The sequence below is a fragment of the Zootoca vivipara genome, chromosome 1, assembly GCF_965207765.1.
Source record: "Zootoca vivipara chromosome 1, rZooViv2.hap1.1, whole genome shotgun sequence".
NCBI lineage: Eukaryota > Metazoa > Chordata > Lepidosauria > Squamata > Lacertidae > Zootoca > Zootoca vivipara.
The window spans coordinates 105,339,403-105,355,587 of NC_142582.1; the positions used below are offsets into that span (position 1 = coordinate 105,339,403).

The 16,185-nt window shown below is 42.1% G+C and overlaps 1 protein-coding gene across 9 annotated transcripts in view; it reads left to right on the forward strand.

Moving 5' to 3' along the window:
* Positions 1 to 16,185, forward strand: part of TTLL5 (tubulin tyrosine ligase like 5) — a 112,532-nt gene that overhangs the window by 27,559 nt on the left and 68,788 nt on the right. For all 9 annotated transcript variants that reach the window (XM_088672458.1, XM_035108181.3, XM_088672412.1 and 6 more), the window contains exons 13-20: positions 8,108 to 8,189; positions 8,423 to 8,484; positions 9,778 to 9,866; positions 10,858 to 10,899; positions 12,627 to 12,740; positions 13,170 to 13,261; positions 13,606 to 13,668; positions 14,224 to 14,259. In XM_088672458.1, coding sequence (XP_088528584.1) covers positions 8,108 to 8,189; positions 8,423 to 8,484; positions 9,778 to 9,866; positions 10,858 to 10,899; positions 12,627 to 12,740; positions 13,170 to 13,261; positions 13,606 to 13,668; positions 14,224 to 14,259 — 580 coding nt within the window. The remainder of the gene's footprint in view (positions 1 to 8,107; positions 8,190 to 8,422; positions 8,485 to 9,777; positions 9,867 to 10,857; positions 10,900 to 12,626; positions 12,741 to 13,169; positions 13,262 to 13,605; positions 13,669 to 14,223; positions 14,260 to 16,185) is intronic.

Below are 16,185 nucleotides of genomic sequence, written 5' to 3' on the forward strand. Positions count from 1 at the left end.
GGCCAGAGGTTCCCCACTGCTGTCCTAGGACTACTGATAATTATATGTGAGGTGTTCTTTTTCCAAGGCTAAATAGCTTGCTAAGCACATTAAGCACAGCTTACAAAAGTAACATGCACAACTTTTCATATCATTTGCACAAACATTGTTGAGGCAGGTGATTAACCTTTTTCACTTTTTTGATAAAGAATCCATGGCCACCTGTCATGGATGCTTTAGCTGAGATTCCTGCATTGCAGGGGGTCGGACTAGATTAATTACCCTTGGGCTTCACTTCCAACTCTATGATTCTATGAAATGGTGTGCATATTCAGCTCTCTAGTGTAACAGCTGTCGTTTGCACTATAAAACAAATAGCTGCATTTGAAAGTGACTCTAATTAATGCCAAGAAGATTTTAAATGTACAAACTACATAAACAAATGCATATTAAACAATGTGCATAAATCCTTAGTTTGCATAGTTCGTTTTTGCTTCTACAAGTCATGGGGCCGGGTGGAGAGTTCTATGCAGGACCTGCCTCCAAATTCTATGACACCAGGAGTACCCATTCAGACTTTCCCCCAGAGATTGCAGCAGGCATTGCTTGCATAAATTCTTTTTACAGATGGGCAGAAATGTATTGTTTTAATTACAGTTCACATGTTTTATCACAATGTGGATTACTGTATCCATTGGCAAATTACACATGTGCACTGTAGTTGTAGAATAAAGAGAACCAAAACTATAGGATTCCTAGTTACCTTTTGGTGATTTCGGCTTTTCAAACAGTATTTTCCATTTTTACTTTTTCCTGTGATCAGAATCTTGGGGTATTATGAAAATACAGTCAAACCTCGGTTCCCTAAACAGCTCCATTTTGGAATGTTTCAGCTCCTGAACACCGAAAACCCAGAAGTAAATGCTCTAGTTTTTGAACGTTTGACTGTAATTGAATAATTATTTGCTGGTTATCTACAATGCGAGTACTGTCCTGTCCTCTCTAGCTCCTTTCCACTCTTTTGTGTATTATGCTACCCATTCTGCATCTACCAGACCTTGCAATATTCACATTTTCTGATTTGGAGCTTGTATAGAGTTGCTTTGGAATCTTCTGTTTTATTTTCAAGCACCTAGAAGTGGTTGCCCATGAATTTAGGGCCCTGTTAATCAAAGTAGGAGATTTCTTCTAAAATCTTAAAGGGAAAACATGGGGGCGAAATATTCCTATTTGGCTAGTAATATTTGCTCCTAAATCCCTTGGAATCTATAGCTATTAATCCTTGAATCTTGAGGCATACAGTAGTCTCTCATCATACATAGAGTTAAACTTTGAACAGCCAAAGTAACCTCGATTAGTATAATGTATTTTTATCTTCAGTGAGGGTTATTTCCCCTTGTAAACGCTAACCAGCTTGACATTGGGAGATACAACTTAAATTGCAGCCCTAGGTGGTCTGGCTGTAGCCTCCCTGGAGATTGCAGGTATTATGTATACATCCTGACCAGGCATTAATTTGGCAGGTAGTCTGGAAAATGCCACTGCGCTGTATTCTAATGTGAAAGCTGTGTTTAGCATCTGCATTGAGTGGAAAGAGGTTCTGCATTTTGAGGAAAAAAGGACAACTTGCAAGTGGGAGTTGGGATAAACCAACTTCATATAGGATCAAGCCCCTTAATGTGGTAAATATAGTTTTGGGAGATGATCAAAAAGCATTTTTTTCCTGTTTGGCAGAACTAACTTCTCCCCATTTGTACAACTTCTGGAGGGTTACAGAGGCATCTATGAGTTAAACAAGGGAGAGTGGGAGCTTTCAGCACTCCAAGCAGACCATTACAGAAGTGATTCAGCAGGAGGAGGAGGCAGGAGACTGGCATATTCCGGTCCAGGCCTATTAAAGGTTTCATTGTTTTGACTTCTGGAGTCTGCTTCTGGGTGGGCATCGAAAAGCCCCATTATGGCATATATTGAGTCCTGCGCTTTGAAGCACTGAAATTTTTCCCTGGGGGGGAAGGGAAGAGATGGTGAGAAGGCACTAAGTTCATTTTCTGACTCATTCACCACTGCTGCACCCTACTGAAGGAATTTTTTTATTTTACTTCGATCCAGACCAACACGGCTACCTACCTGTAACCAGCATAGATCTGGTGCAAGTATAATCCTATCACAGTCCCATATCTCACTCTCATAATCACTGATATAGGTAATGTAGCACTATAAACTACCCAGAGAATGTTAGTTATTGAGCAGGAAAGCAACAAATGGGGGACTGAGCACCAGAAGCCTTTTAAAGCTCGTATGAGCCCATAAAAACTGAGAAATTGTTTTACATTGCTGAATTGTAACCCATTCGTTCTCTGTCAAAGCGATAAAGAAACATGCAGAGGCTTAGGGGTTAGTAGTTGTTTAAGAAAAATGCAACAACTTTTGCATACAGTAGGTTTATTAGTTAAGTAGAGTGAGCTCAATATATGACTATAATAACTGGGGAGAAGGGGAGAGCAAGGAAAGGTATTTGATTTATTTATTCATTAAAGGTGTTTTAATACAGACATACAATCATATCCCCATGGCACTTACTTAAACTAAGCTGTCATTTTCCAGTCTTGGAAATTAGAGAACACATGTGGTTCAGTAAAAGATTAGAGTATGAAATTGTGTCATGATCGTACTGCTGAAATTATTCACCGAATGATGTATGTTCTTTTAAGCTGAAGTGGCGAATGGAACAAATGACTGCAATGTTCTTCCCCTGAAAACCACCATAAAGAAAGTATTGGGAGCAACTATTTAAAGCCTTGGCCCCTAATCTGCAGAGAAACTCAATGTTTAATTTATTCTATGTCAGGCAAAAAGGTGTGTGTGTAGAAAGCTTTTATTGTGTGGTCCTTTTCTGCCACACTAGAGTTGGAGTAGATGTTGCTCTGAACCCCGAAAAAGACCAAAAGTGCTTTCAAGACTTTGAATGCCCTACACAGTTTTCTCACAGGGTAAGGTAGCCTTCCCCAACCTGGTGCCCTCCAGATGTTTTGGATGGTAATTCCTATCAACCCTAGCCAGTGTATCCAGGGTGATGGGAGTTGTAGCCCAACATGTACGAGAACACAAGAAAGCCTGCTGAATTGGACTAGTGTCCTCTCTAGTCCAGCATCCTGTTCTCACAGTGGCCAACCAGATGTCTGTGGGAAGCAAACAAGGAGGACCTGAAAGTAAGAGCAGTCTCCCCTCCAGTGGTTTCCAGCAATTGGTTTAGGAGCATGCTGTCTCCGACAGTGAAAGAGGAACATAGCTGTCATGGCTAGTAGCAAATGATAGCCTTATCCTTTGTGAATGTGTCTAATACTCTTCCAAAGCTGTCCACGTTGGTGACCATCACTGCCTCTTATGAGAGTGAATTCCATAGATTAATTATGTGTTATGTGAAGAAGAACTTTCTTTTGTCTGTCCTGTATCTTCCAACATTCAGCGTTATTGGATGACCCAATGTTCTACCACTGTGAAGACAGATGCAACTAATTCATTCAGCTTCTCTGCAGTCTCCTTAACCCTCTTTAGCATACTCTTGACTCCTATAATCTAAAGGTCCAACTGTCTCACTAGCCTGTCTCATGCTGCTCAATGTATTTAAATTGTTTTATTTATTTTTAGCAATGTGCTCCCTGGATTCTTTTTTATCATCTGTTATTGTCTGTTTGCACTTCTGTAGCCAAAGTTTGTCTTTCCTTTAGCTCCCATTTGTACAAGAGTGTCATTTTTTATATTTCTAACAGCTTCTTAACTTGTGAAGCACACTGGCAACCTACTGGCCTGATAGTACTTTTCCTGGTCTGTGGTATATATTCCAGCTGTGCATCTAATAATGTGATTTTAAATAACTCACAAATATTTGGGGGGATTTGCATCTCTTGACTTTGTAGTTGGGGCACAAACTAATGATGTACCTAGGAGCACCCCAAAACTATATACCTGCTGTTTCAGAGGAAATGCTATTCTAACCAGAGCTGGTTGTTGTTGTTGTTTAGTCATTTAGTCATGTCCGACTCTTCGTGACCCCATGGACCAGAGCACGCCAGGCACTCCTGTCTTGCACTGCCTCCCGCAGTTTGGTCAAACTCATGTTCATAGCTTCGAGAACACTGTCCAACCAGAGCTGGTACGCAACCCAATTCCTGCACCTGGGAAACACCCATCCAGAGGGACTCGAAGTCTTGTCAGGATTCAGTTGCACTTCATTAGCCTTCATCCAACCCATGACTGCATCAATGCACCAGTTTAGGATATGCACTATTCTCCTGATTTAGATGTTACAGAGAAATAGAAATAGGAACTTTGAAATTTGGGTTTCAGTATTTTTATAAGGACAAGTATTAGTACTGATTTCCCCCACTCTCCTTATTGCACGTTACTTCTAGAGGCAACCAGGATTATTTCTTTTTAAGGGGAAGAAGATCTCCCAAAATATTTCTCATAAGGATCTTGACGGTCATTTTGCGAACTCCTCTAAAGGAGCTCAGGGGAAAAGACGTTGCCTTCTGAACTCATATCAAACCATGCAGAAAGGCTGTGAATGTGAAATAGCCATTTGTTGTTTGTAGATTCTGGTACAAGTGGAACGTTAGGAAAACATCTGAGGAAACATGATCTTCAGTTTGCTTCCATTTTCCCTTTTAATGTCAGTGGTGCAATATGAGCTGTCAGGGCTGATGTTGCAGGATGAGAGGAGATATCCCAGAGCATTGCCCTCCTTTAATCAATCTGCTTTCTTTAATCCCTTTACAAAGGGAAAGCGACACTGTGAAGCTTGGCTGTGTCAAGCAGCTGTAGAGAAGGTGCCTGGGTTTCTTGAACGGTGCATAACTATCCCTTTTCTTGGAACGCCACGGCTGCTCTCTGTACTTTGCATGAGCTGGGGTGTTCTTCAGAATGGTAGCAAACATTTTATGATTGCGATCAGAATGTGATGCATCTTTCTATAAAAATTAGGCCTGCTATAGGCCTTATGTTAGGGAATAGTGGTGCGAGTTCAAAAATACAAAGCTGTAGGGTCCAAAGAGTTTACTGTGTGGATATGATGCCAGAAGAACAATGTATACTGAGATAGGACAGTGCCGTGTCCTCCAGGTCCTTTTGGACTCCAGTTCCCATAATCCTTGATTACTGACCATGATGACTAGGACTGATGGGAGTAGGAGTCCAGCAGCATCTGAAGGACACTGTGTTGGGTATGCCTTTCAAACACAAAGGAGCAGTTATGATACTGCCTAATAAATGTGGGGTGTGTGGGTATAGGTGTAGGTGTAGAAAGAGAAAGAGAAACATGAAAACTTCAGAAGGGGAGAAAACAGTGTGATGAAGAAATGAATAATGAAGCATATGGAGAAAAAAACTGAGTTTAGGAAAGACTGACTTTCCTAAAAGGGAAATAGCTGTATTAACCTACATATTAAAACATGAGTTATCTCTGGGTCTAGAGGACAAGGGTGCAGCTACTGTTTACAACTTTTTGAAGTTACTATGAAGTTGCTTTTTACCAGAGAGCGAGTCTCTTGCTGAGAATTGTGAACAATCTGTTGCATGCTGTGACAAATAAAAGGTGCAGTTCCGTCTCATAAACTGAATTTGGAAAAAGAACCTGAGTATTTGGAGTTTTGTAACAGCCATGGAAGGAGGACTCAAAACACAGAGCATTTGAAGACCTCTTACTCCAGTGCACAGGAAAAAAGAATTGGGTAATACAAACATCTGTTTGTAGAGTATAAAGACCTCCTTTGTGTGCTTTTTTCCCATGGGAACATCAATACAAGTATTAATACATGTGCCAGAAAGGCTGTGTTCCTCAAGGTATGAATGACAGCTCAAGTGTGTTGTGTTCAGCTTGTGTATGTGACTGGGCAGAAAGAGAACATAAAGAAACCATAATGGGAGTTGGGGCTTTATTAAGAGAAAAGAAAAATATTTCTAGCATTCTGCAAAGGTTGAAAGGAAAGTGTAATACTAGGAGGAATACAAAGGGATACAAAGTAGGCTCTGGTATTCACATTCTAGGGCTTTGTTCCAGAACAAAGGCAAGGAACTTTTTTCTATTGAGGGCTGCATTTCTGGGGGGTAATTTGTTGGGGGTTGTGCACTGGTGGTAGGCAGGGCCAGAGCCAAAAGCAATAGCATTTGCAGCCTTGCAGGATTGCATAGCAGAGTCTCTCTCTCTCTCTCTCTCTCTCTCTCTCTCTCTCTCTCTCTCTCTCTCTCTCTCTCTCTCTCTCTCACACACACACACACACACACACACACACCACTCTTCCAGGATCCATTTCAGCTTTCCTCTCTTTTCTCCTCTAGTAACATACAGGTCAGAACTGATTGCAGGTTTCTTCCCCCCCCCCTCAGTTGAGTGTAAGAAATTCCTATAGCCGTGTCTGTCTTGCATATGTGTGTGCATGTGCATGCATATACTCTCTTTCCCTTCCTGCACTGATGTGAGAACTAAGGGCATTCAATGGAAGCCTTCTTGCAGGGAAGGAGAGGAGCAAGGCCAAAATTTGAAGCCAGCTGAGTGAGGCATGGGGCTTTGGGAAGGAGGCAGAAGGCTCTGGCAGGGTCCTAGAGCCCCCCCCCATATCCTTCCCAGAGCCCAGCACCTTGCTTACCTGGCTTTGGGAAGCCAGTGTGAGGGCTGTGACAGGTGTGTGTGTGTGTGTGCACACGCATCAAAGACCTCAAGGGCAGCGCAGTCTTAAGCGCTCCCGGCGCCGTGGTGTTCCGGATCCTCCGGCGCCCTCCCACCCCGTTTCCCAGTGTGGTGGGCGCAGCGCGGGTGCAAGAGGCGTTGCTGCGCGGCAGGCGGACGGGCAGGCGCAGCTGCGCGGCGGACCGGTCGGCCAGCGGGTGGGCGCAGCTCGCGGCGCCCTCCTGGCGGGCCGGCGCCATGGTGCCCTGCGCCACCCAGCCTGCGCGTAGGGCCGGGCCTGCTCAAGGGTGTTGGACCGCCCTGCTCCAACCCTTTGTCTCAAAATGGAAAATTCAAGACTGAGCAGTAGTTTTCCAAGCCAGAGAATCTTAACTTTGACTTATTTAGTAATGGCTTCACAACCACCTCCTTTAGACATATGGGCACCCTACCATTCTTTGGAGAGGTTTGCAGCACCTCTGAAATCCATGTGCCCAGCCTCGTCCTTGCCAACCTTAACAGCCAGGGAGTACACAGTGGGCCTTAAACCTCCAAGTAGCTTATCTATGTGTTTTGTTTTTCAGTTGCACAAGCTAAAAAGCATTATAACTAGGCATGGGGGAGGAATTAGTTCAGTCTGCTTTCCATCACCCCTTCATTCTAAGCAGAGCCTACAATCTTGGACAGGACCACTGACTGAAGTTGCAGGAGCATCTGTCAGGAAAAGTATCTTGGAGTAGATTGTTCCCACTGGTCCATTGCCCACTTCATAGGCTATATATATATTTAAGGTAAAAACCTTTCTAAAGGTAAAAATACAAGGTATGACCAGTGGCAGGCCTCAAAAATGGGGGCAAAATATTGGTTGTAAGAGCAGCATGGGTAAACTTAATTGTCTTCTCTTGACTCTCTCTTTTCCCCATTTCTAACTCATACTTCTTGTTGGTGTAGGCTGCAATGATGTCTGGATCACTTAATTTTGCAAATGCTTAGAAAAACTAGATTCTGATGTCTGAAAAGATGGGGTTCTGGAAGACATGCCTTGTTCCCACCCCCTTTATTCTGCTGCCATTATTCTGCATTCCCTTTTTGAAGCTTTCTATTTCATTAGGGCTTTTCCTGAACTTTAACTGGACAAAGGCATGCAGATGCCTCTATTGTGGGACTGGACTTGTATATTTCTAAAAACAAAACCAGGAAGCAGTGACAAAATACAGCACCAGTACATCTTCATTCCAAAGCAAGAGTCAGTATCTTAAAGGTGGAGCAATTGTGGCCACAGAATATTCAAAACTGGCCATGGTAATCTGTATCACACTTTTAAAGAAATGAGCAAGCATCACCACATTTCTCATGTGGTAAAATATTCTATATTTATCGACAGTCCCTTGTTTTGATGTTGGGTCGATTCCTTGAAAATACAATTGCGCCACCACGAAATACTTTGTGTGTGTTTTGTTTCAGAGCTTTATGGCTTTGATGTCCTCATTGATTCTTCTCTCAAGCCTTGGCTACTGGAAGTGAACCTGTCCCCTTCTCTGGCCTGGTAAGGAGTTATTGAGAAAGATGGAATTTGAAATGACTACCATGTGTTGAATATTATTGATGGCTACAACTGAATAACCACTTTATATACTACGTTTTAGAGGAAAGGCTCCCCAGGAGGCCAGAGAGCATTCTGGATTCAGGATATGCAGTTCCTTCAGGGACATGGGATAAATTAACTGGTTAACTGGAGATACAATTAACTGATTGCCTTTCCTGTTTCTTGTTGGATAGTGATGCTCCTTTGGACCTGAAGATTAAAGCTAGTATGATTTCAGACATGTTCACACTTGTAGGTGAGTTGAGTTTCAGTCCAGTGTTTTGTTGGCTTAGGATGGTGACAGCGGGTTAAAAGTGGGCATGCCATGTTTGTATGGTGGGTGTGTATATATGACATTAGAATGGTATGCTGTAGAATAGTAGAGGTATTTGTGAAAGGCAGGATTGCTATAGCTGAAAAGTATATAAACTGAGAGAAGCGTAGGTGTCCTTAGCTGTGTAGTATGAAAGAGTAATGAATAGTGGTGAACAGGGTGTGTGGGGGCGGGGGGAATGCTGTTGAGTGCCTGACATCTGTATGATGCTTTGATAGCCTGAGGATCATTGGGTAACTCTAGAATAATTATTGCCTTTGTTGGCATGGTTCCTATTAAAATAAGTAGGTAACAGGAATGATAAAGAGATGTGAAGGGGTGGTGGAGGGGGAAAAAAGGGAACCTGATTCTTGTTTTTGTTTTTTCCTTGGGCCTTCACATGTCCACAAAGCATTGTACCAGGGGTTGCTAGCCCCCAGTTTATGGGCCTCACCCAGCCTACAGGCAATTTTTTTCTGGCCTCCCAAGGCCCACCAATTTTGACTGGAAAAAAGTTGACACAGCACAGATGCAACTCTCCTCCTTTCCTGTCATCCGATAAATCATTTGATGAGCAGAGAGAGGAGATAAACCCCCATCATCAGCTGATCTGTGTGTTTTGAATTTGGTTGCATTTCGGTGTTTCCAAGTACTATAGTGCATTTAGATTTCGTTTAGATGGAGAACTTTTTCTGACTGGAAGGCTATATCTTTATCTCCCCCACCCCTGGAGGGCTCGTTGACCTGTTAGCCCTGCCCACCTGTGAGTCACCTGATGGCATAGTGACATAATTTGATTCTTTGTTGGGACTTTAAAGCAAATAGGGGTTCCTCATGCAGGGATTTTTACAAAAGGCTTTTAGATACCCTTTCTGTCCTGCATTTCTCTTTCAAACCATAGTGGCTTGAAGGAGAAGTAGCACCAATGTGTGCGCTGGTTGGAGGAGCACTCACTGCCATTCATTAGCTGATGAGTGAGTGGTAAGGTTGCACTTTACTCAAGGCTTTCAAATGCGCCCCCCCCCCTGTTTCTCCTTCAAATCTTCATGAATTTGCAGAGTGGGGGGCATTTGCGCCTATTCCACCAGCTGATGCGTGTCACTGGTGTACCTTCAAACACCCTCTTTTCACAGTTCTTTCACTGGAGGAATTAAGCTGCTGTTGGCTATTGATACAGAGTTACTAAACTAATCTATAAATTAAGTTTTTTGTGGCCTATTTTGCTTCCTCTCTTAGGCTTTGTTTGTCAGGATCCAGGTCAGCGGTTCAGCCGAACATCATACTTTACCCCTGAGGGAAGGAGACACCCTTATCAGAAACCTCAAGTAAGGAGAAATTTGAGAAAGTAGCTTAAAGATAAAAACCTTCTCTTCTGCTATTAACAGATTTTGAAGACAGGTTTAAGCAAGGATGATTGCCATTTCATTTATTCATTCTTATCTGATGACTTTGTGATTTCTTTGATTGTTTTGTATCTTATTACTTCATCGCTGTGTATGGCTTCTATACTGCTGGAAGTGAAATTGACCTCTAGATGCTAACCATTCCCCGCACCCAATCCTTTGCTATTTTGATGATGATTATGGTGATTACATAGTGCCATCAGTGTGCATGGTGCTTTGGAGTACATACAAGAGGGCAGGTCTTTGTTCCAAGGAACTTATAGTCAACACAGGGAAATGAGAAGAAAATGGTGAACTGGTCATCAATCTGGCATTGTTTCATTTACATGTGCTTTTGCTTTAGTCTTTTCAAGCAGAAGAGGAAGTTGGTTTTAAACATTTCACATTCAACACTATTGTGTGCTGCATGTATAATCCTAAATGTCTTGAGTATATATTTAAGAGGTAAAAATGTAATGATGAGGATGAAGCAAAAGCAGTTGACATTTTACACAGATTAGAAATGTACGGTAGATGGGTGATAGTTGTAATATCCTGCTTGCATGATGTTCTTCCACTCATGCAAATGTGTCTTCCCTTTCCTCTCCTCACTTTAGCTCACACCCTCAAAATCTGCTTCATATACTTGAGAGACTCTCTGGAGCAAATTGAGGAGGGAGAGGCATAGGAAATCTGGTCATAGAATCATAGAGTTGGAAGAGACCACAAGGGCCATCCAGTCCAACCCCCTGCCAAGCAAGAAACACCATCAAAGCATTCTTGACACATGTCTGTCAAGCCTCTGCTTAAAGACCTCCAAAGAAGGAGACTCCATGTCTGCTGGTGTGAAATTTATGACATGCTACATGAGCAGAGTTGCTCCCAGGATTCAAAGGGGAACATCAAATCATTATTCTTTGTCTTTCTCTTGTAGCGCCCTGTTTCTGCACAGTCCCGATCAACAAATGCCAAATTGGTAGGTATTGGGCTATTATGTTTCTTCATTTACAAACTTCCATTTGTCTGTTTCAAAATTTAAAGTAATATATTTATTTCATCTGCAATGACTTTTAAGACACTATAAAGGAATGGTAAAGAGGTTCAGGGGAGAGAAATGAACAATGCATATGGAATGGCAGGAGCTGCAGGCAGGTGATAACCCTCGGTGTGCCTGCCTGCCTCTCTCCCGCACTTACTTTTCCTAAAATTGCACCCATTTGTGTCAAGTGAATCCCAACTTTGTTTCAGAATAAAGCACAGACATTAAACAAGATTATGTAGGCTCGGCAAAATATGCATAAGTTACTGCAACAAATTCAAAATTTAGATTATTTTGATAGAGTGTATGCATATTTCTGAAATATGGAGAAATACCAATGTAAGGGAGAAGAAAGACAAGAAAGGATGTACTAAGAGAAGAAGAAACCTTGGAAATTGGAGACTGGGTGCTCATAACTGACTTTATGGTAGCAGAGGCAAGCACGCACAACTGTTTGGTGTTATTTTCATACGAAGCATCGTAGAGTCAAAGAGGAGGTAATAGACACATCTTGTTCAAGAGAAGAAATGGTACTTTCCCTTGATTACTGGTATGCTTTAAAATGGCAGAAGATCCATACTATAACTGGCTGGAAGGATTACAGTTTATTATTATTTTTAAGTGATGGGAAAGATTGCTGAACTAGATAAAGTTTTGGTCTGATCCAGAAAACCTCTTTTATGTTTATCCATAAGCCTGAGTTACTTACTGATAATAGGTCTTCTTTTGTCTAGGTTTGTATGTGTCTCTTTTGAGGCAAATCCACTTTGGGGTTTTTTAACTCTGCTTTTCTGTTTTAAGAGGAATATAGCCCATATGAAATAATGGGCCATATTGCTAATATTCATATCTTTATGGAGATGGATCAAGCTGAGCCTTTAATCTGTGGTGCAGCTGAACTTGGTTTTAGCTTCAGCTGCTTTGATCTCAAGGTTTTAAAAAACACTTTAGGAACTTATTATCTCAAGGTCTTTTAATACCTTTTGTTTTCAGCCTTGGCAGTGCAGCTAGGTCAAAAATGTCTTGCCTGGATTTCATATTCTGCTTCCCCCCCTTTTTTTGTTTGTTTGCATTTTGTGCTTGCCCATAACTAACTCAAACAGCCTTGTGACGTGAGATAGAGCTGAATGCAGGATATGCAATCTTCTGGCTCAGTAAAGATCTTTAGCTGTGGTCATTTTAACACTTGGAACTAGTGTAAAAACAGATGAGCTACATTTCTTTTCCTTACTGTAGCTTCATCTCCTAAGCAGGTTACTACTACAAGACATGGGTTATCCAGCAATTGAGAGTTGGAAATGTTACCCCCAGGTACCAGAGCCAGGAATATGTGTCATGTTTTGCCCATAGAGACAGAAGCTGTGAATGCTGGCTCCTGCTACTTTGGGGTGTGGTTCTGTGGTCAAACACTGGGAATGTGAAGTTTGGCTTTGGTATCAAATGGGGTGTGGACTTGCTATAGTTGGAGGCAGAGAGTGTGAATCCTGGCATTGGTGCCCTTGGATTTTTCTGCCTCTTGAGTGTGACTCCTGGTTCTGATGCCTGGAGAGTGATGTCTCTTGCTGGGCAAAGACTTTGGTATTTGAAACCCCATTAAAAATAATTGGAATAAGATTAGAAGGAGGGAAAATGCTAAAATCAGGTTTCTCATTGTGATTCTACAGCGTTCTCGGCCGCTGTCTGCCAGTGATGCTGAGATGAAAAACCTTACGCCCTCAGCGAAGGAGAAAACAGTAGGAAGGCATTTTGGCTCCATGCTGGGGCTCTCCATGGAGGAGGTAAGGGTTGTCAGTTACTGTATTCGCTCACTGGACATGGTACATGTGCAGAAGAAGGGAACAATTAGTCACCATGAATGGGTGCATTTGGCTACTAGATGCCTCTGCCTTGTGTCAGCAGACTGAGACTGGCATCTTGGCAGCATAGCTGGGGAAATTAAGTGGCAAAGAATAAAATGGTTTGTATTTTAAAAGTGGAACTGTTAATATTAAGCCCATAACTAAATGATTCACAGGGATTATGTGTATCTCAATGCATTCTATCCCGAGGTTAACCCTTTCCATTATTTGTTTTTATTTATTTGAAATATTTATTACTCACCTTTTATGAAATTGATGCCAGGTCAAATTACAGCAAGACGACAAAACCAATTCAAACCTAAACAACTAAAAAGTACTAATGCCTTTCATTGCTTGTTCTGATTCCAGATAAAAGTCTTGCGTCGAGTGAAGGAGGAATATGAGCGAAGAGGGGGATTCATTCGTATATTCCCTACGCCATTAACTTGGGACACTTATGGGTGAGCAAAAAAATCTAATTTTGATCATTTCATCCTGGAATGATAGAACACATTAGGAGGTAGAAGATGCAAATGCTAATTTATTACCACCTTAGTTCACTTTCAAAGGCCATAAATTTAAATTTCACTTTCAGGGTCCTTTTGCATATCAAACGCTATTCTGTTGCCTTTTGTGTTAGCTAATTCTTACCAGCTTCCTTTTACCTTTTCCTCCATTCCTGAAAGGTGAAGCTGTTTCCCCCTCACTTTTCATGATAAGCTTTCACTCTTTCCTCACTGAGTCTTCCATTTTTAAATACTCCTAATCTGAATTTAATCTGACTCCCTTCCTCTTGGTTTTTCAGATCCTATATGGAGCACAAGACGACAATGAACTATATGCTGGCCTCTCGCCTTTTCAGCGACAGGTAGGAAAGTGGTTCTAGGAGTCTGCAGTACAGAAGGAGACCCATAGGAGGAAAGAGAGAAATGAAAGTGAACATGAAGAGCGGATTGCTTGTAGACAAAGTACTGGGTCCATTGGGCAGTTGCTTGTAGAATGCGTTTTGGCTCTTAGCTCACTAGCTGGAGCAAACAATAACAGAAATAAAGTATTTCACAGGGTTATAAAGAAGGCAATTCTCAAAAACATAACAATTACCTTGGCTGTTCAGATGAAAGCCCTCCTCAATGGGTAGCTAGCTCCTGGAGGTTCATCAGAAGAGCCTGCTGGATCAGACCAATGGACCACCTAGTCCATCATCCTGTTCTCACAGTAGCCAACCAGATCCCAATTGGCCAACCAAGCTGATTTGGGGAGTGAGGAGAGAAGGCGAAAAGCCTTGTTATGGAAGCCTTTCTGCAGGACTTTTGCTGATGGGATTCATTAGGCGAATCCTGCCTTGGGCTTTTAATGTATCTGTTTTACATTGATGTAGTATAATTGTAATGTAATCACAATATTCTTTTTTTACTTTCTGCAGAGGGTCAAGAAGATGCCTAATTTCTAAACGAACTCGGTAAGCAGCTTGTATAGGCAAGTTATTAAAGAAAAAAGGTTGGTTTTGTATTTTTGACCATGCAATCATCTTAGACTATAGATGGGACTCCTTTTGTGGATAGAAGGTTGTTTTCAAGGCTAATTGCTGTGTTTGGGGTAGTGACAAATGTTCCCTAAGCGCTGAGACATCCAGTAGGAGGCCTTTTACAGAGGAATTGGTTTTTGCTTTTTTGGTTTTTTTTGCGGTGGGGGCTGTAGTTGTGGAGGGAAGTAGTAACACTCTGCTTCCCATTTTCTGTGATCCTCATACCCTGGCCAAATATTCCTTGCATGGGAAATAGTCTTAAAAATGTGTGTTAGGGGGTTCCCTCTTTGGTGGTCTGTGTTGTTTCTTTGGCTTTCAGTATCGTGGGACTGCTTGTTGCTCTGCCATTATGAAATGGTTGTGAAAGCTGAATTAGTTACTTGCTATTATTGTTTTGCTAAGGTCAAAAATTAATGTTCTTATGATTGCATAGTTAAACTCTCAACTAGCTGTTTTTTATGGTGAAAACTGGTGGTCCTAAGTATTGTGTGTATTGTGGATTTTTGTGATTTTCAGTTACTACCAGTACTTTAAACTGTATGTGGTGGCCAGAGACCATCCATTTTGTGTGTGTGTGTGTGTGTGTGTTCCAATACTGTGTATAAAAAGTCAGAGGAGAATTGAAAACAGAATGTCAAAAGCATAATAATAATCTAACAACAACAACAACAACAACAACAACAACCACAGCAACTTATTCTTTATACCCTGCCCATCTGGCTGGGTTACCCCAGCCACTCTGGACGGCTTCCAGCAGAATATTAAAATACAATGATTCATCAAATAACGCAAGCTTCTTACCTGGCCTATGTGGTTTCTGACCAGGAGTTTTTCCAGTTACTTGGTTGTAGAAAATAGTTGTTTCTTTAACCAATCTCTAAAAAGGGAGATCAACATATCCTACCTCAGAACAGCAAAACATGGACATGCAGGAAATTGCCCCTTGGCATTCTAGACCCAGAGGGAAGTTCTTTCTGTGGCCCTGAAAACCCTATTGAGTTTTCCAGTTCTGCTTTTTCAGTAAGCAAAATCGGCTATCAGAGATTATGATTTTATTCTAACTTGTGTTTTCCAGAATATATATATATATATATGTAAAAAGGGCATGTGGGTGTGTGTCCACTTTTCACCGAAACCGCTTGACCGATTGAGGTGAAAGTTTGACACAACATCACATGCCAATGTCCGAAGGACCTTAGAAAGTTACCTAAGACAGATGTCACACCTGGGCCAGGTAAAAACCCCAACCCCCCTGTTCCAGAACACACAACTCACCCAAAAGTGCATGCTGGGAAAAAGAACGAAGAAGCAGCATCTCCATTGGCTGCAGACAACCGGTGACATCATAAAATTTCACAACAACCAACTGAAAACAGGCCTTTTGCAGCAACAAGGCCCAGCATTGCCCAGCAGACTGAATAGGCCGCACCATTGCCCAGCTGGAAGAACTGACTAGGCCGCATCGAGAGAACTGACTAGGCCGCAGCATTGCCCGGCCGGGAAAACTGACTAGGCCGCACTATTGCCCAGCCGGGAAAACTGCACCATTGCCCAGCCAGGCAACAAACTAAAAATGGGCCTTTTACAGGGCCGTGCCTTTGGGTAGGATAAATGTGTCGGGGCGGGTTGGGGGGAGTTCACATAACACGCGTGGGTAGGGGAGTCCGGGTTGGGACAGGGCAAAATTTTACAGAACACGTGTATTGGGGAAATGATTGTATGTAAAATGAAGGGGGACACTGAAGGTGAGGGGACTCTGAAGGGAGACTCTGAAGGTACATTTAACACAAAAAGCCACAGCAACATGTGGCAGGGCCAGCTAGTTAATTATATTTTAAAATAGTGTGGCCAGTCCCTGCA